Source organism: Ananas comosus, linkage group 10, assembly GCF_001540865.1.
Source record: "Ananas comosus cultivar F153 linkage group 10, ASM154086v1, whole genome shotgun sequence".
In the NCBI taxonomy this organism is placed as follows: domain Eukaryota; kingdom Viridiplantae; phylum Streptophyta; class Magnoliopsida; order Poales; family Bromeliaceae; genus Ananas; species Ananas comosus.
This window is the reverse complement of record NC_033630.1, coordinates 11,418,288-11,440,225: the sequence shown is the minus strand read 5'-3', so window position 1 is coordinate 11,440,225 and position 21,938 is coordinate 11,418,288. Positions and strand designations below refer to the sequence as shown.

Here is a 21,938-nt window from a genome sequence, read left to right as displayed (position 1 = left end):
CCAGTTAGTTTGCCTAACTTCCCTACCCAGTGAGAGTGACTAGCTAGATCTGGTAAATCGGCGGATTGGATAACTTGCGGATGGGTAATTATACTCAGCAGATTATTTGAGCATGAATAAAATTTATTCGTAAATTTTTAAATAGCTAACATCTTTATCCATACTCCCCCGCAGGTGGGCGAGTGGGCACACGTACGCGCACAAACACACACACGGCAGACACACACACATATGTCTGTGTTTTAAAAGCGTAACATAACTCATTATTTAAAATATTATAACATACAATAAAAATATTTAAAGTTTTAAAATAAAAAAATTCATAATATAAAGACACGTGATAATTAAGAAATTAGAGTTATAAATTTTAGAATGAATAAATAAAAAAAAAATATTTTAATTAAGAAAATGTATTTTGAATATCGAAGGATAAATTTAAAATTTTTCAATAGTACGTATATAGTAAAGAAGTGTTTAATCATGCACATTCATCCTTGAGGAATGTTATTGAACGATCATTTGGTGTACTTAAAGCACGGTGGCGTATATTACAAATGATGCAAGGTTATCCAGTGCCAACTCAATCAAAAATAGTGTCTGCAACTATGACACTTCATAACTTTATTAGGATGAGTTCAACGCAAGATGAAGAGTTCAACAAATGTGATCAAGATATAAATTATATGCCGAACATTGAAGAAGATGAAAGCAGTACAAGTAGTTCGACACAGACTTATAGTGGAGTAACAGATGATTACATCATGATCCAAACTCGTGATCGTATTGCTGCATCATTGATGAGTACATTTAGATAAATTGTTATCCTAATGGATATTTATCATTAAGATGGTTTTGTTATATTAAATAATTATTAATAACTTGAAATATTGGTATGTGATATTAGTTAGTTTTAAAAAATAACTAATGTTAAACAGCATTACAAAATCACTTTAGCAAAAAAATTTGCCAAACAGCTTTCTAAAATCACTTCAGCACAATCACTTTTCTATCAGACTCAGCCAACCGCTCTACAGTTTTTAACAGAAATCACTTTCCAAACTAAAATCATTTATGCAGAAATCATTTTTCTAGAAGCTAGGCCAAACGGGCCCTAAGAGGCATATAAGCAAAAGCCCCCCAAAACTTATGTAAATAAATCTCGTCACCGCGTGAATAATCCGACTTTGATTTCAAATGAATTAAAACATCAATAACAAAATTCACAATATAAATTTTGTTTTATTAGTTGTAATTCGAATTTGTCAAGCAAAAAAAATTGTTGTTGCTCAAGCAAGATGCATATCCAATATTTCCCAAAAAAGAACTCTTTAACTTGATATCCTTTTACAAAAAAAAATTAATAATAATAAATAGTAACTGTAATTAGCTAATAATCCAAAAAAAGAAAAAAAGAACATGAAGTGAAAATTGAAACCAATATGCTAAATTTGAACTTCTCTTTTGTGTGGTGCAATAACCCCCCTATTCTTTGAGGAGATCAATGGCTTTCAATAGAGTGGGAGCAAACCTATTCACATCAAGCTTTATATCCTGCTTTCCAAGATAAAATTCCCCAACCTTTTCCCATCCACTCCTGTGGATTGCCATTGGATCTTTGATGATAGGATGATCCTTCCCAAACATGTCCATCAGTGTACTCTCCTCAGCGCTTATGCTGTACTCGACGTACTTCAGCTGCATGTCGATCGCAGGCTCGCCGAAATCGATCTTCGCCATGTGCTCGAGCTTCCCGTAGGGGACTACTTGGATCATAACCGCGTTCGTCGGCAGGAAAACGCAGTTCGTCAGGCCGGCCCCGTGGACGCCTACCATGACGTCGCACGAGTTCACGACCTTCGCGAATTCCGCGATGTTCACGTTGAACTTCGCGTCCACGACCTCGACCTCGAACCCTAGCCTCTCTGCGGACTTCACGATTTCCTCCACATTGGTGAATCTCCGACTGAGCCCCCTCGCGATGAGCAGCAGCCTCGGCTTCTTGCTGCCGACGTTCTCGCGCAGCTTGATCGGATAGTCCCTATCCAAAGAATAGGCTATCCTCATGAACTTTCGGAAATCGACCATGGATAGTCCGTTCGGAGCCCGCGAGGGCTCGATGCTGAACTCCTTGTGGCTTCTGATCCCGACGATCATGCGCGGGTAGCACCGAATCTGCAAATCCTTATCTAGGTCGATAATGTCGTACCGTGACAGCTGCTTGAGGATCATGTGGTACTTGCCAATCCACCAACCCTGAATGTTGGTGATGAGAAATTGAACCTCTCCGTCGAATTGTCGAGCCTCGATGAAGAGCGGAATTATAACATCGGTGAAGTCGTGCCAGTAGTTGCCCGTGAGGCCGCCGAGGTAGAAAACTACGGCAGGAATGCTCTGCCTGACAGAACAAGCAGGGGCTTCCTGCGGGCCGTGCAGCTGCTTCACACTGACTTCCTTGATACCATTCATGAACTTTCGCGAGTACGGTTTGATCTTCCATTCATGGGGCTCCGGATTGGAGACAGGGTAGGGAGGGACGAACAGGATAGAGGAGGAGATCCCGTGCGTCCGAATGTCGCCTTCCATGTCGCACACGTCCGATCGCGGATCGGCCGTGTCGCATAACGGCTTGTTCTGAGGCGGCCGCTGCCGATTCTCCGTCCCTCCGCCTGCTTCAATTGCCAAAATTAATCATATTACAACTATTCAAGTTTAATACGAGAGTTTCAAGTACCGCTCATTCGTTTAGCAGGTATTGCATTTTCCTATGCCAAATGTTATAGACACGCCACGCATGCGCATTAAGAATCGAACTCTTACGCACCGAATTGCTTGACCTCGGTTTCGTCCTTCTTCTCAGGCTGTTGGTTCGGATGCTCGGTTCCTCCGCCTGCATCAAAGATCACAAATCTTAGTTCGATTTTTGTCGCTAATTGAATATGTTTTTTTTCTTTTACTGTTGGATTGAAATCGCGAAAGCAAACCCGCGTACCGAATTGCTTGGAATCGTTTTCTTCCTTCTTCTCGGGTTCGTGGCCTGAATATCGCAAGATCATAAAACATAATTCGAGATGTGTTACTGATTGAACTACGAAAATTATCGGATTGAAGTTAGAAGGAAATCATGAAATTGCACACCAAATTGCTTGGAATCAACTCCATCTTTCTTTTCAGCATCTTCAGGCTCCTTGTGGTTCTCATGATCTTCTATTCTTCTATCATTCTCTGATATTACCAAAATCAATTTGTATGAACAGTTACAATTCAATTTCAATCATTAGGATTATATATAATTCAAGTCAAATTTACATATATTGATTACCTGTGTTCTTATTGTCCTCTTCACCATGAAAATCCACAGCAGGTGTTGGTTTCTCCTCCAGTTTAATCCCATCATCCTTCTTCAGAGCATCTGTTTCCTGCTCCTTTGGATTCATTTGCGCCGAAACCGCCGGCGAAGTTCGCAAAAGTGCTGCATAAATACATGAAAAATAATAAAAGAAAAGGAGAAACCAATGAGTAACAAAGAATTCAATGAACAATATATATATGTTTCCTCTTCTTTTTCTTGCTTTTTGAGTGATTTATAGGTGATTGTACATAATAAATTTTAGAGAAAGAAAGAGACTTAATTTACCATTAGGGGGCCTAGTTGAGAACTGCTCAAAAACTGTGAAATATGTGAGGATGACCAAGAAGAACCCAAACAGAGCAAAGCCAACATGGCTCTGAGATAAAGCCCTGCTTATGGTTTTCACCACCTTCACCTCCCCCATCCCCCTCTCTCTCTCTCTCTCTATTCCCTTCTCTTTCTCTTACTTCACCTCTCTCTTTCTCTCTCTACTCTCTCTCTCTCTCTCTTAGGGTTTGCACCTTAAGGAACCAAAACCACCATGGGAAGGAGCTTCAAAGAAGCCTCCTCAGGGATTCTTTATTGGGGTTGATTGATGTTACTGTTTTTGTCTATGTTAAAAGAAGCTAAAATTTGTAGGTAAACCATCTTGGTATTGTTGAATAAAAAAAAATTAAAACTACTATTCTTTTGATAATTTATTAAGTTTTTAGAGGTAAATTACTATTTTATATTCTTTAATTTGGTATAAGAGTAGGAGACCCAGATGTAAAAGTTTGACGGTGTAAAAGGATCAAAGTGTGAACAACACAAACATTTAGAGAGTTTTTTGTTGTTTAGTTTTAAATTTATTAATTAAAAATAGCACTAGCCATGTGTTATAAGGTGAATGAAATGAAGTGAACCTCTCTGATTTAGTCCAACGGTTTCTTTTTCCTCACCTAATAATACGAACAACTAGGGAATAGAAAAATTATTGGGTGCACCGGGTGCACCGCTACATCTGTGCACCACGGAAACACCAACTAATCTCCATCATATCTTTCATTTTAATCTTTTCTATTCGGACAGTTACAGAATTACTTTCTTCAAACCCACTTCGCATGCAATAGGTACCGTGGGTAGAAAAATATTGTGCATAAGGCGGTTCCACCATGCATTCGGAGGAGGACATATTTGAGCCATTTTAATGCATGCAGTGGAAATACATTCCACCACACATCCGTTGGGGGATTACTCTGTGCAAGATTCGAGTTGTGAAAAAGCTAGATGCTATTTCTACTTAAAAGTTCAACTGTAGGAATTGAATTCAGAGACGAAATAGAATAGAAATTTTAGATAGGTGATCATCTATTACGTGGGATTTAAGTTGTGAAAGAATCGAATATTATACTGTTTTTACGTACCGAAAAGTTCAACAGTAAAAATTGAAATTAGAAAAGTAATGAAAAAGAGATATAGATGGATGATCATCCGATGCACAGGATTCAAGTTGTAAATAGAACCGAATGCTATTTCTACTGAAAAGTACAGCCGTAAGAATTGAATTTAGAACCGAAATAGAAAAGAAATTTTAGATGGGTGATCATCCCGTGCGTAAGATCCAAGTTGTGAAAGAACCGAATGACGTTTCTACTGAAAAGTTCAATAATAGGAATCGAAATCAGTGTGGAAATGAAAAAGAGAGCTACAATATTAATTTGCGGTGCATGGATATACAAATGCACTTGGTGCAACCATTATTAGTACATCATTTTTGGTTATAATGAGCTATCAAAGATAAAAAGAGGATGCAAGAAAGAGTGCAAGAAGACTCATTCTTTTGTCTTTTGTCCATTGGAGAGGGAGACTTTTTGGATGTTTGGTTGGCAGCTCAAGTACAATGAGAAGAGATGAAATATTCTCACATTGAAATCTGGGGCTCTAAAATGGTCTCTGATCAATAATAAGTGTTTAATATTCCACAAGCATCCAACTATGACCACTTCCTCCATGGACTTTAGCATCACAAATACTAATTTCTTATTCATGTTTAGGGCACTTCCTTGGGGAGTAGGTGGGGAATGACATGAATAGATTGTATAGATTACATTAAATCAATCTGTATGTATTTGTATGTATTTTGTGGATAGTAAGTACTAATCAACTATCTCAAAAATGCGTACTAATAGTAAGGACACATCCATCGCATACACTTAAAGGCTCAACCACTAGGCTCATGGATTTCAACTTGATTCAACTCATTTAGATGTTACGTCTATTGTGAACCGCAGTTCTACTCAACTTATTAGGCCCATCCAACTCAACTTATTAGTGTCCTCAATCTATTGTTACGGGGCAAAAAGTTGAATATATTTTAACCAAATAATAAATAGCCGACATATTTATCATTAGTAATAGAGTAAAGTACAGAAAACTATTCTATAAATATTTACTTTTGTATTTTACACTCCTGTAATACTATTATAATTTCGTTACTCTTCCATATATATAAAATTATATGGTATAATCGAGAAATTATTAATATGCTCATTTAATCCTTAGAAATGATGAAAAAAGAAAAGTCAGTTAGTTGATAGTCGGCAATCAATTGCAAAAGTTATTTACTCCGAGAGAAAATATAAAGTTTTTATGCATTCATATCATTTCTAAGGATATAATAGGTATTTCAGTAAGTTTCGTAACTATAATATACAATTTGTACACGAAATTGCGATAAAAATCTGTAATAGTGCCGAATTAAGTGCTACAATTCTAAATTTTAAGAGGACGAAATAAAATTTTTAAAAAGACATGGGAATAAAAGAGAAATTAAGTATGGTTTCTAAAAGACCAGGTGTATAAATACATTCCATTCAGAATCCGACTTACATAATATATTCAACAATTTTTAAAATACTTATATGTTTAAAATTATAAATTTTGGACCTCTATTTCTCACAAACGAGAGATTCTTTCCCTCCATATATTGTTGATTATTGCGACTACTACTTGATGTCTTATTAATAAATTGTCAAATATTTTACATTCTTATACGTAAATATTTTGGATGGTGCAGAATGTATCTATCAAATTACATTATGGTTTTAAGACATGAATCATTGAAACTTGCATTGGATTTATTAAAAAGGAGGTGGGAGCACTTAAAAAAAAAAAAAAAAAGGAAAAACTTCAAATACCACGCCTGTAGTTTCGTACTTTCTCACTTAACTACCCCATGATTTAAAGTATATCAATTTGGTATCCTCTGGTTTCATTTTTCTCTTTTTATTATTAATTCCACTATTTTTTTTTTCGTTAAATCAATGCAAAGTTAAAACTAAATGATACTAAAGTGAATATTCTATTAACCTAGGTGGGGTATCTGAAGCTTTTTGTATATAATTTAATAAAATATTAACGAAAAAGCTGACGAAAAGATAAAATGAAATCACATGGTATACACTTTAAACCACATGATACTAAAGTAAGAAAGTGTGAAGCCACAGAGATGGTATTTGAAATTTATATCCTTAAAAAAAAAAGGAAAAATTATTGCTCAAGATCACATGCTACCATGTTAGTTTGTATTGCTACCATGTTAGTTTGTATAGAAGGAATATATACCTTACATATAAAATGCATGACATAAAATTACTTTAATATCCCTAACTAAAATTTAGGGACAATTTCATCACTACCCCTCTCAAATATATAAATATTGCAAATACCCCTGCGAACTTAAAAATATCATGCATATCCCTTCAAATGTAGAAAATTATCATGATTTCCCTCCACTCTCTTAATGGATTGTTATTTTGCCATGATTAAAGTTTAGTTAAATAAGAATTAAGTTGTAAAATAACAACTTATCCCTAAAAAGTTCGGGTGGTATTTTTGATAGCAAATAATTAAGGGGCAATAAATTTAGTTTAATTTATTTAGTATTAATGTATAAGTTTTTCAAACTTATATACTTTATATAAAAAAATTATGAATTAAAATTATTATTATATCTTTTATAATTAATCGGCAATATCTTAGATTTAATATTTTCTTATATGTCTTATTAAAAAAAAAAAGAAATTATGTGTATAATATTAAAAAGAGTTTTACAATTATAACTACCAAAAATTTATCATTTAAATTAAATATTTATATAAATACTTCATAGTATGTACTTATGTATGTTATACTCCAAAAGAGTCTCACACTAACAATCCTATAAATATTACTATTTAAATTTATTATTTTTTATTACTATATGCGGTTCTTTTATGCATAAGCCCATACAGATTAAGCGTTTACACAAATATATAATGTATAAAATATATTTTGTATCTATATAACTAAGTAAAATTAGTTATAAATTATACGCGTTGAGGGTTTAATATAATTACTTATAATATTTTTTTCTTTTTTCTTGAAAAAAATAAAATTATAGTATCAAATAATATTTAATAGCTACGATAATTTGATTACAATTGATGCGTGTTAGTTCAACTGTGTTGTACAATTTAATGTTAATTAATCCAGGTCAGGTCATGATCGAGAGTACTGAGTACCTAATAAATTTAAAAATTAAAAGCGCAATCTTAGGCCCTGTTCACTTTATTATTTTTTTATTATGATTTAGACTTTTTCACCATTTATAACATCAACTAATAACCGTTTTCATTTAAAGAGTAATGAACGGCTAACATAAAGTTTATTTAAATTATTTTTTTAGTATGATTTGAGAGGGTTTTTTTTTTTTTTTTTTTTTTTTTTTTTTTTTTTTTTTTTTTTGAGAAAAGATAGCATACTACCGCTTCATTCAACTAGGGAGTGAACTTAGTTACAAATTGAGACATCCAAGACCCCGAGAGAAAAGAAAGAGGAAAATATAAAAGCCAAACTCAAGTACAAGAGAAAAACAAAAGAAAGACAAAAGAAAAAAGAAAAGAAGAAAAGGGAAAGAAAAACAAAAACAACACAGATCAACTACATGAGCGATTCCACGAGTCTCTAAGCACTCTGATCTCCATAAACAGACTCCCCAGCGCCCATCTTGATTACTGAAAAATTCGTTTGTTGCGCTCCAACCATAATACCCACCACGTTGCAGCGATGGTCAACATTTCTATATCCCCATGTGCGCCCTTTTTGGCACTACTCTTTTTCCAAACTCCTTCGCGGAAGGGCGATTGTTAAAGAGTAGTTTATTAGGTAGCAAACCTTTCAGTAAAGCTGTGGTGTAGGTGCAGCCAGAGAAGAGATGATCCGCAGTCTCCTTTTCGTCTAGACATAAAACACAATTTTTATTTCCATTCCAGCCCCTTTTGAGAAGGTTGTCCCTGGTGAGCACCTTATTTTTCAGCACAAGCCAAACGAAGATCTAGACTTTAAGAGGGAATCTGATCTTCCATAGACGTACGGAACTGTCAACTCTGACTCCACTGTCCATAAGGAATTTATATACCGAGTTGATCGAGAACGTTTCGGAATGTGTCCACCTCCATCTTACTTCGTCCTGTGAATTACTTGGAGAAATCGTAACAAGTAACTCCTTGAAGTTCGAAAGTTGGTCGCAGTCTCTCGGGGTCGAAGGGGTGAATCCTGACAAAATCTTATGCCACTTCCACCCATTTCTCCCCCAGCACTCCTTCACTTTGGAGTTTTTCGAAGTGGTCTTATCAAAGATACACGGATATAAAATTCGCAGTGGAGCTCGATCGCACCAGATATCAATCCAGAAATTAACCATTTGACCATTCCCAATTGTGAAAGAGATACCACATTTGAAGACCTCCCTGGTCGTTAGAACACTCTTCCACCAAAAAGAGTTAGGTTTTTTTTTAAAAAAAAAAGAAAAACATCATTCTTTTTAGTTGAAAAAATTTTAGAATGCACCGATTATATTGCTGATATAGCGTCTCCAGCCAATTAGATTGTTTCCTTTGGATTACCAATCCTTTTATGGTTAATAAAAAAATATTTTTTTTGTACTTCTCTCTGGTGCATGGCTGTCGTCAGCTCATGCCGTAAGGTGTTGGGTTAAGTCCCGCAACGAGCGCAACCCTCGTGTTTAGTTGTCACTATTGAGTTTGGAATCCTGAACAGACTGGCGGTGATAAGCTGGAGGAAGGTGAGGATGACATCAAGTCATCATTCCTCTTATGCCCTGGACGATATACGCGCTACAATGGACGGGACAAAGGGTCGCGATCCCACAAGGGTGAGCTAACTCCAAAAACCCATCCTCAGTTCGGATTGCAGGCTGCAACTCGCCTGCATGAAGTCGGAATCGCTAGTAATCGCCGGTCAGCGATACGGCGATGAATTTGTTCCCAGACCATGTACACATCGCCCCTCACACTATGGGCGCTAGCCATAGCTTTGCTTCCGCTATCCCAATCATGATTTTCCTACTCTAGTGGTAAAGTAAGGGCCTTGCTTTTTTGGGAAAGCTATGGGTGAGGAAGTATTCGAATTTCCGACACTGTGGTTCGTAGCTGCGTGCTCTAATCCTCTGAGCTACAAGCCCCAACCCGTCTCCACTGGATCTGTTTTCGGGAGTACCCTGAATAAGAAATTTCTTTACGTGTCCAATTTCTAACGGATCAAGATATATATCCATTTACTCCGGTATAAATAGTAGCTATTTGCTTTTCCACCATGAGAGGGTTTGATTGGGATTATTTAAGCAACTCACATAATCATTGACCTCTTGCCAATTGATTTTGAGTAGTTTTATCGAAAGATATATATGATTGGCTGGTTATTGATGATGTGGTGTAAGTGTTACACACTAGACTTCCTCCTTTGGTTGAGAGTTCATGTCATAACTTCAAAAACAAAAAAAAGGATAAAATACCAAAAAAAAAAAAAAATCTATTTAAATATCTTTTTTTTTTTTTCTCCTTTGACTTTCAGCATCCTATATTCTATAAGAAATATAGAATAACAAAATTTTAAAAATATTTTCAAGAAGTTAGGAGAGGGCGAAATAACAAAATTACCTTTATTCTATAAGAAAAAAAATAACAAAATTACCTTTATTCTATAAGAAACAATAAAATTTTAATATATTTATGTTATTTTCAAAAGCATTTACGCTATAAATTATAAGAAATGAACAGAATTGTGACGAAAACCTAGCGGAGGGGGTCCAAATGCATTAACTTGAAATTTGAAAATAGTAAAATGTAGATTTTAAAAGTAAGGAAGAAAAAGTAAAAAATCAGATATTTAGAGAACGATTTTTCAGATTTTATTCAGAAATAAAATGAAAATACTAAACAATCTTAATGGACACAACATAATGTTACTCTTTTTTCAGATTTTATTCAGAAATNAAATGAAAATACTAAACAATCTTAATGGACACAACATAATGTTACTCTTTTTTCAGATTTTATTCAGAAATAAAATGAAAATACTAAACAATCTTAATAGACACAACATAATGTTACTCTTTTCCCCATACATTATTTTAGTACTTCTAGTGCCGGTTTATGAGGTCAAAGATTCGAGCCTCTAGTTTTACATTTTCTCGTTTATTAATGGGGCAGAGTCCTTTGGACCTACCAAAAAAAACAAACAAAAAAAAACAAAACTTAGATTTCTATGTAAAAAATCTTCTCTATGAAAATTTTCTGTGTGTTTTGTTATGAAGATTAAGTCAATAACATATCCATTGAAGCACATCCAAAGTTAAGAAGATTAGAAGCATGCTTGTTTTGATCAAATTAAGCCAGGGTTGAAGTGGTTGAGTTTTTGTAACCAGAGTTCGCGGGTGTTTGGACGAAATTGCAGAGCTCGAGTTTCGTATGGCCTATGCGGTTCTTAGGCTTGAATCTGTCTCACCAAACAGAGAGTTTGTGCATGGCGTAAACTCGTGACTTCGCACTCAATGCGCGTGAACTCAGGCTCTGCTGTACAGATGGAACATGCCAACTTCGAAGGGGTGTAGCACGAACCAAGATGAGTTAAAAATGCAACGTATCTAGTAAAACTCATCCAATCTGAAGTTAAATCGATAGATTTCGGACCAATAATCTATCTAAAATTTAAAACTTTAGCTCTTAATTAATTCGTATTCCATTGGAGACTATATATATGAGCAAGCAAACTTAAGCATAGAGGGTGTTTGATTCTTCAGAAATAATCTCAGCAAGCAATTTTCTAGCTAAACAAAATATTTATTTATTTAAAAAAGTACTTTTTTTAGAAAAATAATTTTCAATTTTTACGGAAAAGTTCTCTTTTTGTTTTTCAAGTTTTTCATCTGTAAAACGAAAAATAAAGAAAAAAATATCTTGTATAAAAACACTTTTATTTTTGGAAAAATAGTTTTTTCTAATTTTTTGAGGAATTAATACCCACTTCGACTAGCTCGCACTTATTTGCGTCAATCCAAGTTGACAACATAAAATGTAGATGCAAATAATGTGGAATATGTTTATTATAGAAAATTTATGTAGCAAAATTAAGCATTAGCTTATCATACAAAGAATAATTACAAATTTTATACTAATATAATTATTCTTAGCAACATTATTTACTTAGCAGTTTCACCGACCGTCCCTAGAGCAAGTGGCAAAGGGCTTGGTGGTTGGTATCCGAGACCCAAGTTCGAATCATAGTTGATTCACACTTCCAGCTAAGTTTATTTCTAAATGAAATAAACAAAGCGCGGGTAGCATGCTACCTATTTCTCAAAAAAAAAAAAAAAAAAAAAAACAACAGTTTCTATGTGAAACAAATAGAAACAATAATCTTTAGCTCTCACGTTCCTCAAGTACTCGGAATAAATCCTTCAATAATTTGTTCACGACTAACGCAAGTTCAACTCTCAATTAAATGAACAGGCTCAAGCTCGAGCTAGCTTGTCAGATCATTGGCGTGAGCCAATTCACTCAAAGTATACGAATGTTGACTTAAATGGGTCAGCATCCTGCCCTGTGACGGAAGGTCATATTGGGCTGAATTATATTTGAAATGACGTGAAGCTGGGTGGGTCGAGCCATGTTTGAAGTGGCGTGAGGCTGGTTGGGCCGAGTCACATCGAGACCCGTGGACACTGTATCTGTACGCTTTGAGTGAATTAGTTGTGTATTTCTAACTGCTCAAGTTTTTGGGATTAATGGTTAGCGCCAACAATCCGACAACGAACACAGCGTGTACAGATCTCGATTGTGACTCGATTCCATCAGTCTCTCACTAGTTCGAACATGACTCGATCCAATCCGACCTCTCTCCATTTCGAATGAAATGCTAGACCTTTTAAGCTAATGAATTATACATGAGCTGAGCTTGAGCTCATAACTTAGCTCGCTCATGTTCCGCTCGTTTACACCTCTAACAAATATCGGCAAAAGAGGTACTTAAATTGGAGGCTTCTACTGGCTCATTGATGCTTCTTTTCGTACCCCTGTTAGCTACAAGTCGTAGGGTACTTGGATTCTTTAAAGAAATATGCAAGTGCTTGTTCTTGGATTCTTCAAGAGTCAATTATAAATGATAATGAACGGCTTCTTGTCCTTTTGGTAGGCATTATTTGCGCCTCAGTAGATTAAATTAATTATCGTTATTTCAACATTTGAGGTGCGCACGGTCTTTGTTTTAATACAGTCTGTTCGTTAAGAATTTAGTCATGTACAGATATTTTCAAAGTTTTATTCATAATCTTATCAATGTTTTCTGATTGCTTACGCTGCAGACGACTTTATTTGTTAATGAAAAGTACTCAACGCCTTTTGCTCCATCTTCGTTAGCCGCTCATCACTGCGGCCCTCTTTAGGTTAGAGGTGTACAACTTGCTAGACTCGAGTGAATTCTCATCGAAAGATATAAGGTATCGTGTTGTCGGATAAAATATTATCTAAAACAAAAAAACGTTGTAGTAAAATTATGTTAATAGATTCTCTAAAGCAAAAGTAAATAATTAAATAAATTAGAGGTCTGCTCTACGGTCTCGGAATCTTATTTTTCATTACCACTACAGTAGAAACACTAAACTTTCTATTTTTGTCATATACGCTGCTCGAGATGATTATCGTCAAATATAAAAGCAGAAGCTGGACCAAACAGATAGTATTTACCTAAAGAGGCCCAATAGTCCTTATGCTTTTATTTTCGTATCTTGTGCTAATCCAACAGTCATAAATGCTTTGGGCTTCTGTATGGTTCAAGATAACTTGGGCTTTACGAAAACGTAAGAGCCTGTTAATGCTTAATTAGTGGGCTGTTGATGGGCCCATAGTGAATTACTAACATGGGAATCCCAATTGACCTTGGGAATTCTAGCAAAAGAGATACAAAAAAAAAAAAAGAAAAGACTAAATTATAGAAAATCCCCATCTAAATATTCACTTTTTTATTTTTTGTTTTTAACTTAAAAAAATCTATATTCTACCCTCTCACTATTTCAAGTTGTTGCATTTAGCCCCCCTCTATCAGGATTTCATCACTATTCCGTCCATTTCTTACAATTTATATCGAAAACACTCTTCAAAATGACAGAAATATATTAAAAAATTATATTTTTTTTCTTATGGAAGAAATAAGGGTAATTTAGTCATTTTGCCCTCTCCATTGAACGCCGTACCCTCCTAAATTTTTTTTAAAAAATTTAAGCAGATAAAATGTAGATTTTTAAAAGTCAGAAAGAAAAATTTTCTTATGGAAGAAGCATGACTATATCGCTCAACACCTGATTGACGCGGCCTGCTCATTCCATTCAATTGCATTACCAAGTATGTGTTGGAAATCTGGTACTCGTCCCGGTACCGGATCTCGTGAATCCGCAACCCGCTCCGATACCGACTGCTGTGGATCCGGTATCGATTGTTAGGATTCCGCAACGGAAGCGTCAAATCTGATTTTTACCATAAACCAGTCTCCTCAGCAAAAGCTGATACAATCATAAAAGAGAGAAAAAATCAAAACAGAAAATATGCGGGTAAAATAAGATTCAATTAAATAAGAGAAGATTACACCTGACTCCTCTTCTGCAACAGAGTAGCTACAACCCTAGCCCTCTTTTTGAATCTCTCCTACCTTTCTCTCGTCTTCTATAAACCCACAAAGAAGACCTCTCCGCGTGCACTCGTGCACAAGGTGCACTAAAATAACTCTCTCTCTCTCTTTTTCTCTCTGGTACGACACCCCAATGGTTCTAGCCGTACTACTCTCAAAAAAGAGAGCCATAATACCTATTTATAATGCTCAACTTAAAACGTACCCCAATCCTAATATATTTAGGATTCATACTTTAATTAATATCTAAATCTATCTTAATCAATCTCTAATAGATTTAAATATTAATTCTTATCCAAATAGGATTTAACTACAAATCTAACCAAATCCTAATATTCTCCACCTTGGTTTGATTTGTAATTTTCAACCGCTACACGAGCTCACCATGCAAGTTCCACCTTGAGCTTGTCTCCTCCGCTCGATGTCGCCGCATCCGTCGCTTCGCCTCGAGTGACTGCACCTCCGCGAACTTTCGGAACCCAGACCGTCTTCGCTCCCGTTTTGACTGTGCTCCCGTTCAGAACGTATAAGTTCCCACGCTTGTTCGCCTCGCATACGACCCGATCTCGTTTTCGGACACTCATAGCTCCACCTGAAGCTGAAATATTGCAACCCTTCGAGTCCAATGCGCCTAACGAGATCAAATTCTGCTTCAATCGAGAAACGTGCCGCACACCTGTCAGCGTCCTCACGACCCCATCGTGCATTCGGATTTTCACCATGCCGACTCCCAATACTTTGCACGCTGTCCCGTTCCCCATCAGCGCCTTTCCACCTTTGATCGCCTTATAGGTGGCAAAAGACTCCTTCTCCTGGCATACGTGAAAAGAACACGCCGAATCGAGCACCAATGCATCGTCCGAAATTTTCGCACCTCCGGTCGCCACATACAGCACATCAGAATCGATCATCTCCGACTCTGCTGTCTGCGCCGTCGCTGATACCGTCTCGTCCTGGTTCACGACAGTTTGCTCCTTCTGTCACTTTAACTCCTTCAGATCATCCTGAAGTTTTTGACAATTGCGCTTGATATGCCCCTTCCTGTGACAGTAAAAGCATTCTACCTCAGATAGCGGTTTCTTCTGTCGATATCCGGTCGCCGATATTCTCGCCTCTTTCTTCGCAGTCACCACCAGTCCTACATCCTGACTTTGCGTGCCGGACCCCTGAGTCATCTTCCGCATCTCGTTCGAGAGAAGCGCCGCCGTGACCGCCTCCACGCTTATGGACTCTTTGCCATAAAGCAACGTGGTCACCAAATGCTCATATGTCGTCGGTAGCGAAGATAGTAGGATCAACACCTTGTCTTCGTCATCCAGATTGACTCCGATGCTGGTCAACTGGGCCACCACCTTGTTGAACTCATTTAGATGATCATGTAGGCTCGCCGCTTCTTGCATCCGCAACGTAAACAGTCGCTGCTTCAGATACAATCTGTTCGTCAGGGATTTGGTCATGTACAGATCTTACAATTTCTTCCACAATTTCGCCGGTGTCGTCTCACCGGCTACATTGTAAAGAACCTCAATTGCTAATGATAGATGAAGCGTACTCAGCGCCTTCCGCTCCATTTTCGTCCATGCCGCATCCGTGACCTCCGCCGGCTTCGCCTCCTTCTCGTTCAACGTCTCGTCCAACTCTTGTTGTACGAGGATTGCTCGTACTTTAATTTGCCATAATCCGAAATTGTTATTGCCGTCGAACTTCTCGATTTCGAATTTCGTGGTCATCTCCGTCGATCTCTCCCGCAGATCGGTAACCTGGCTCTGATACCACTTGTTGGAAATCCGGTACTCGCCCTGGTACCGGATCTCGTGAATCCGCAACCCGCTCCGATACCGACTGCTGTGGATCCGGTATCGATTGTTGGGATTCCGCAACGGAAGCGTCGAATCGGGTTTTTACCATAAACCCGTCTCCTCAGCAAAAGCTGATACAATCATAAAAGAGAGAAAAAATCAAAACAGAAAATATGCGGGTAAAATAATATTCAATTAAATAAGAGAATATTACACCTGACTCCTCTTCTGCAACAGAGTAGCTACAACCCTAGCCCTTTTTTTGAATCTCTCCTACCTTTCTCTCGTCTTCTATAAACCGACAAAGAAGACCTCTCCGCGTGCACCCGTACACAAGGTGCACTAAAATAACTCTCTCTCTTTTTCTCTCTCTGGTACGACACCCTAATGGTTCCAGCCGTACTACTCTCAAAAAAGAGAGCCATAATGCCTATTTATAATGCTCAACTTAAAACATACCCCAATCCTAATATATTTAGGATTCATACTTTAATTAATATCTAAATCTATCTTAATCAATCTCTAATAGATTTAAATATTAATCTTAATCTAGTTAGGTTTATTCTCTAATTAATATTTAAATCTTAATTTATCTCAAACAGATTTAAATATTAATTCTTATCCAAATAGAATTTAACTACAAATCTAACCAAATCCTAACAGTATGTGCTACAAGCTAGTATAACTTTCAAGTACAACGACTCGCACAAAAATATTTAAAACATAATATGACTATTTTTGTTCTATTTGGGTGTCGCATAAAAATCACAAGAACTTTTCCCATGGTAAGTGAAGCATAGATTTCAATATTATTAAATAGGAGAGCAATATTGTAGCATGGTAAACATGTGATATGGTCCTCACAAGCAAAAGAGGTACATTACAAGCCCAATTTATATGGCTCTTAGGAGTCAGTAGTAGTACCTGTCTCATTCATTTGGTGGAAGCCACTTTATGGCTGTAAAGACCAATTAGTCCCCACATCATTAGTAGGGACATGAAATGCAACAGTGTGAGTAAATAATTGGTGAAATGTATAGTGACCCCCCAACTATAGAACTCTTTGGAAAAGCTCCCTTAACTTTTTACTTTTTTAGTGAATTGATTGATTCTAGTTAATTAAATTAAAACCTTAGCTTATCTTGTGTGGAGCCACGTTTCACCCACAATAGTCATCAATCAGAGAGGCGCGCTTTGCCTGTTGTATAATCCTGACTCAGCTAAGATTCATCTCATATTTCTGATTGATGATTGGCTCTGATATCAACTATGATACCTCACTTTTAAGGGATCATTCATCCTAAAACTATTTAATCTTTTGGGCTTAGCCACCGACCAACATACTATAGTCGAATTAAGAGATTTCGACCTATCATATCTTATATATATAGGACTATTTCGAATGCTAGTGTGTCCCGTTCATCGTTTATTTAATCAAATTTAATAATTTTAATTATTTTTTACTAAATAAGATCTCCATCAATATCACAACCTATTGTTTTTTTTTTTTTTGAGAGAAAAGTAGCATGCTATCCGTTTCATTTATTTTATTTAGAAATAAACTTAGCTGGAAATGTGAATCAACTAGGATTCGAACTTGGGTCTCGGGTACCAACCACAAAACCCTTTTGCCACTTGCGCTAGAGACGGTCGGTAAGCTAGAAAGGTCTCAGGGATTTGTTCTAAATCTTGGTGCTTTACTTCCTGGCTATCAAACTTCATTATTATTCATTTTTGGCCTTCGTCGCAAATAATGCGATATTTTGTTGCTATTCAGCAAATTTAGATTACTTTTAAACTTTTAAAGCCAAATTAGCATGATGAATATATAGTTCTGAATCATTGACACCATTTCTAAAGTATGTAACCGCATTTCAAAAGTATGTGTCGGATCGTTGGCACTAACCATTAATTCTAAAAGCTCGAACTGTCAGTAATACGCAATCAATTCACTTATAGCATATAGATACAGCACCCACGGGTCTCGATTGTGATTCGGTCCAACCAGCCTCATGCCACTACGAACATGACTTGGCCCAACAATCCCCCCTCAAGCATCTGCACACATTTGCAGCCTGATACCACTTGTCGAATCGTTGGCGCTAACCATTAATCCCAAAAACTCGAGCTGTTAGAAATATGTAACCAATTCACTTAAAGCGTACAGATATAGCGCCCACAGGTCTCGAATGTGATTTGATCCAAATAGCATCACGCCACTTCGAATATGACTTGGCCAACCAAGCCTCACGCCATTTCGAACCTGACTCGGCCCAACATGGCAGCCCGCCATAGGGTAGGATACGAGCTCATTTAAGCCAACAGTATGATCATATCATTCTAGCAAATTAGAGAAAATAGTGGACTTCGGTGCAAAAGGGTCACTTTAATTGCAATATGGGATCCAGATATTCTAATGACTAAGGTGCTGATATTATTTCCACCTAATTATTTTCTGATAATTTGTTAATACCATTTCATGAATTGTCGATCGATTTAGACTTTTCTGCGTCGGCAAAATTTGCATAGCTTAAGTGAGGAAAATAATTAATTCAATTAGCACAAAAGTTCACAAAAAGGGGAGAGTGAAAATGATGTGCACAACCTAACTAGTTAATGTAACTAATGATCAAAAAAATTGTTCTCATCTAAGTTTTACATCAAATTACAGTTCTTTGAGAACTTCACCTTTTTGCTTTACTACAACAAATTAATGTGTTTCTATGAATTGTGCACTACACAATTGAGATGTTTCTTTTCACCCTCATGGGCAACAAATGAATACTTTGTATATATATATAGAGAAAAAAATTTGCATTAGACTCTATATATATATATAAACAAAACATACCTATATAGTGAAGTTACTCTCTACTATGTGTATGGACAAGCTCAAGAGCTCTCTCTAAAACAGGCTTAAACCTCCTCAGATCCAAATTCACATCTTGCTTATCCAGGAACACTTCCTTCAAAGCATTCCAACCTTGCTTGCGAATCGAACCGGGATCTTTAAACACGGAGTGATTTCGCATGTACTGTCCTATAACAGTGCTCTCCTCTTCGCTGATACTATACTCCAAGTACTTCAACTTCATTTCCTTTGATGGTTCTTCGAAGCAGATCCTCGCGGCCCAGTTTAGTCCCCCCCAGGGGACTATCTGGATCAAAACCGCGTTCGTCGGGAGGAAAACGATGTTCGTTAGGCCCGCTCCGTGAACACCCATCATCACGTCGCATGAGTTCACGACTCGCGAGAATTGAGCCAAATCTGCTTGACCCTCTGATACCACCACTTCGTAGCCCATTTCCGTCGCCAAGTGAACTATATCCTTTGTGTTCACGAATTTTCTCGTCTCCTCCCTTGTGATGATCAGCAACCTTGGCCTTTTAGTTCCGACCACCGAGTCTCTCTTGAGCGAATATACGCGCCGCATGAATCTCACAAAGTCGACCATTGAATAGCCCTTAGGCGACGGAGAAGGGTCGACGCTGAGGTCGGCGTGGCGTCTCAAACCGACGATGGCACGAGGGAAGCAAAGAACTCTGTCGTCCTTATCGAGGTTGATCACGTCGTACCGCGAGAGATTCTTGAATATCGGAAGGAACCTGTTCATCCACTTGGGCCTAAAATCCGTGACGAGAAACCGGACCTCCCGGTTAAAGTCGTAAGAAGTTTCAAAGAGAGGGACGAGCACGTCGGTGAAGGCGTGGAAGTAATTCTTCGTGTAACCGCGAACCGAGAACACGATAGCAGGCTCGTGATGACGATCGGTGCATCGAGGGGCGTCTTCGAGAGAATTCAATGATCTCAATGTCAATTCCCCAACATTCCTCATGGCTTCTTTATCCGACTTGCGCGGATAAGGTTTGATCCACCATGTTTCATCTCCACACGGATCGTATATTTCTCGCGAATCGACTAAAAAAATGGATGAGTTTTTCCCCAGGATTCTCACATCTCCTTCGATTTCGCATATATCTGTTCTACTGCTCGAGAAATTGCACATCAGCTTCTTCCCGAGAATCGAATCTTCGCTTCTTTCATCTTCAAACAAAAGAAAGAAAAACAAATAGTTATTATTTACTCTATCGAAAGCAATACACTGGTTCATGATAGCTCAGATTCAGCATAACTAAAGGTTTAAAAACTAAACTACATCATTAGGAATTGTAAATGTAATAACAAAAATTCTAGTAAAGATGAGGAACATGATTTCCATTGTTTGTAGCTAATTTTTCACTTACCGAATTGCTGAGAACAAACTATATCTTCGACTCGATGATTCGAAGGGGATGCACTCAAAGCAGATGATGATGTTGAATTCACTGCACAAGATGATATTAAGAGGTGACACAACTGGAAAATTGAGGCGAAAAAACTGCGAATTAATCAATCCTCAGAAAAAATGAAGAACTTACGCAACGAAACTACGTCGAACTTGAACACCGAAACATATATCAATGAGACTAGAAGACACCCCGTGCCGATCGCGAAACCGACCTTTTGCAGCTCAATCCTGCTGAAGAACCTCAGGAGCTTCATTTCATGCCCCATTTTCATAAAAGGAATTATGCATGGCTCTAAGCTTATAGCTGGTGTAGTGGAGCTCACACAGTGAAGTGTTCATTTTTTGTAGTTGACCCAGTGAACATGCTTAGGCCCTACTGTATGTGCTCTTAATTTGGGAGTGATCTTAGATAGATAGATTGAGAGATAGAGAGAGAGAGAGAGAGTATTTGCTTGAGTTGCTTGTTTTACACTGGGGAGCTTAAACCACAAGGGTGCTAGATTGAAATGGCATGTGGTCCTGTGGTAGTTTGGATGTCAGATTCTTAATTAGGGGTTGGCATGTGGTTGTGTGGTGGTTTGGGTGTCAAATTCTTCACCTAATATTTTGTCTATGAGCTACTATGATTGTTGTTGAGCACTAATCGCTTGAAAAATAGAATTAAAAGAATGTTGGAGTAGTTTGTCGGATCAATGAGGCTAATCGTTAATCCTAAAAGTTCAAACTGTTAAAAATACACAGCTGATTCATTTAAAACGTACAGATGTAACATCCACGAGTCTTGATTATGACTCAGTCCAACCAGTCTGACGCCATTTCCAAGATGACTCTGCTCAACCCGATCTTTTACCATTTTGAACATGACTGGACCTAAACCGGCCTCCCATCATAAGACAAGATACCGGCCTCTTTAAACTAACATAGTGATCCATCCAAAATACTAAACCCAGTTATTCGTATTACAGTCCCTAATTCTTATATTTTTATTCATAATTTATTTCTTTTCGATGGGGGACTATTGGGATGCGACAATTGGAATTGATTTTTGGTTCAAGTTCCCTTGCGAAGTTGGCTAATTAGCTTCATCTATTCGACAGTCGCTTCAATAAATCAATATCTTTGCAAAATTTCTGAGGTAAAAATGTGTGGAACTAATCCGTACTATGGACCATTTGGAATTTGGTTATCCAACCTTTCAATTTGTTTGATTTGAATCGATTAACGACACTTTAATTTTAAATTTTAAGCTAATTATTTATTTTAATAAACTTACAGTTGTGAGAATTATATGAAATATACTAATAAAATCTATAAAGATAACGACACATTCAAATTTTAAAGTCAAAGTGCTGCTAACTAACTCAAATCACACGAGTGAAAAGTTAGATAAGAAAATTAAAATTTTAAAAGATTGAATAGCTAAATCCAAATAGTTTCAAATATGTTTCATATGTTTCTAATCAAAATTTTCATTTTGTCGCAGTTTGTATAAAACTTGAG

The 21,938-nt window shown here is 37.0% G+C and overlaps 2 protein-coding genes across 4 annotated transcripts; both read right to left on the bottom strand.

The window, feature by feature from the left end:
* On the bottom strand, positions 1,297 to 4,023 carry LOC109716728 (protein O-linked-mannose beta-1,4-N-acetylglucosaminyltransferase 2-like). Of its 3 annotated transcripts, none has more exons than XM_020242283.1 (6): positions 3,635 to 4,023; positions 3,320 to 3,469; positions 3,136 to 3,222; positions 2,990 to 3,034; positions 2,822 to 2,887; positions 1,297 to 2,669 (listed from the first exon to the last, which is right to left on the bottom strand). In XM_020242283.1, the coding sequence occupies exons 1-6, from the start codon at positions 3,771 to 3,773 to the stop codon at positions 1,483 to 1,485; spliced, it is 1,674 nt and encodes a 557-aa protein (XP_020097872.1). In that variant the 5' UTR covers positions 3,774 to 4,023; the 3' UTR covers positions 1,297 to 1,482. The 3 variants fall into 3 exon arrangements, with proteins under 3 accessions (XP_020097872.1, XP_020097873.1, XP_020097874.1); XM_020242284.1 differs by having other exon boundaries at positions 1,297 to 2,666; positions 3,635 to 4,020; XM_020242285.1 differs by lacking the exon at positions 2,822 to 2,887 and having other exon boundaries at positions 1,297 to 2,666.
* LOC109716883 (EGF domain-specific O-linked N-acetylglucosamine transferase-like) lies at positions 18,763 to 20,936 on the bottom strand. The gene is made up of 3 exons (XM_020242483.1): positions 20,569 to 20,936; positions 20,395 to 20,475; positions 18,763 to 20,194 (listed from the first exon to the last, which is right to left on the bottom strand). The coding sequence occupies exons 1-3, from the start codon at positions 20,708 to 20,710 to the stop codon at positions 19,014 to 19,016; spliced, it is 1,404 nt and encodes a 467-aa protein (XP_020098072.1). The 5' UTR covers positions 20,711 to 20,936; the 3' UTR covers positions 18,763 to 19,013.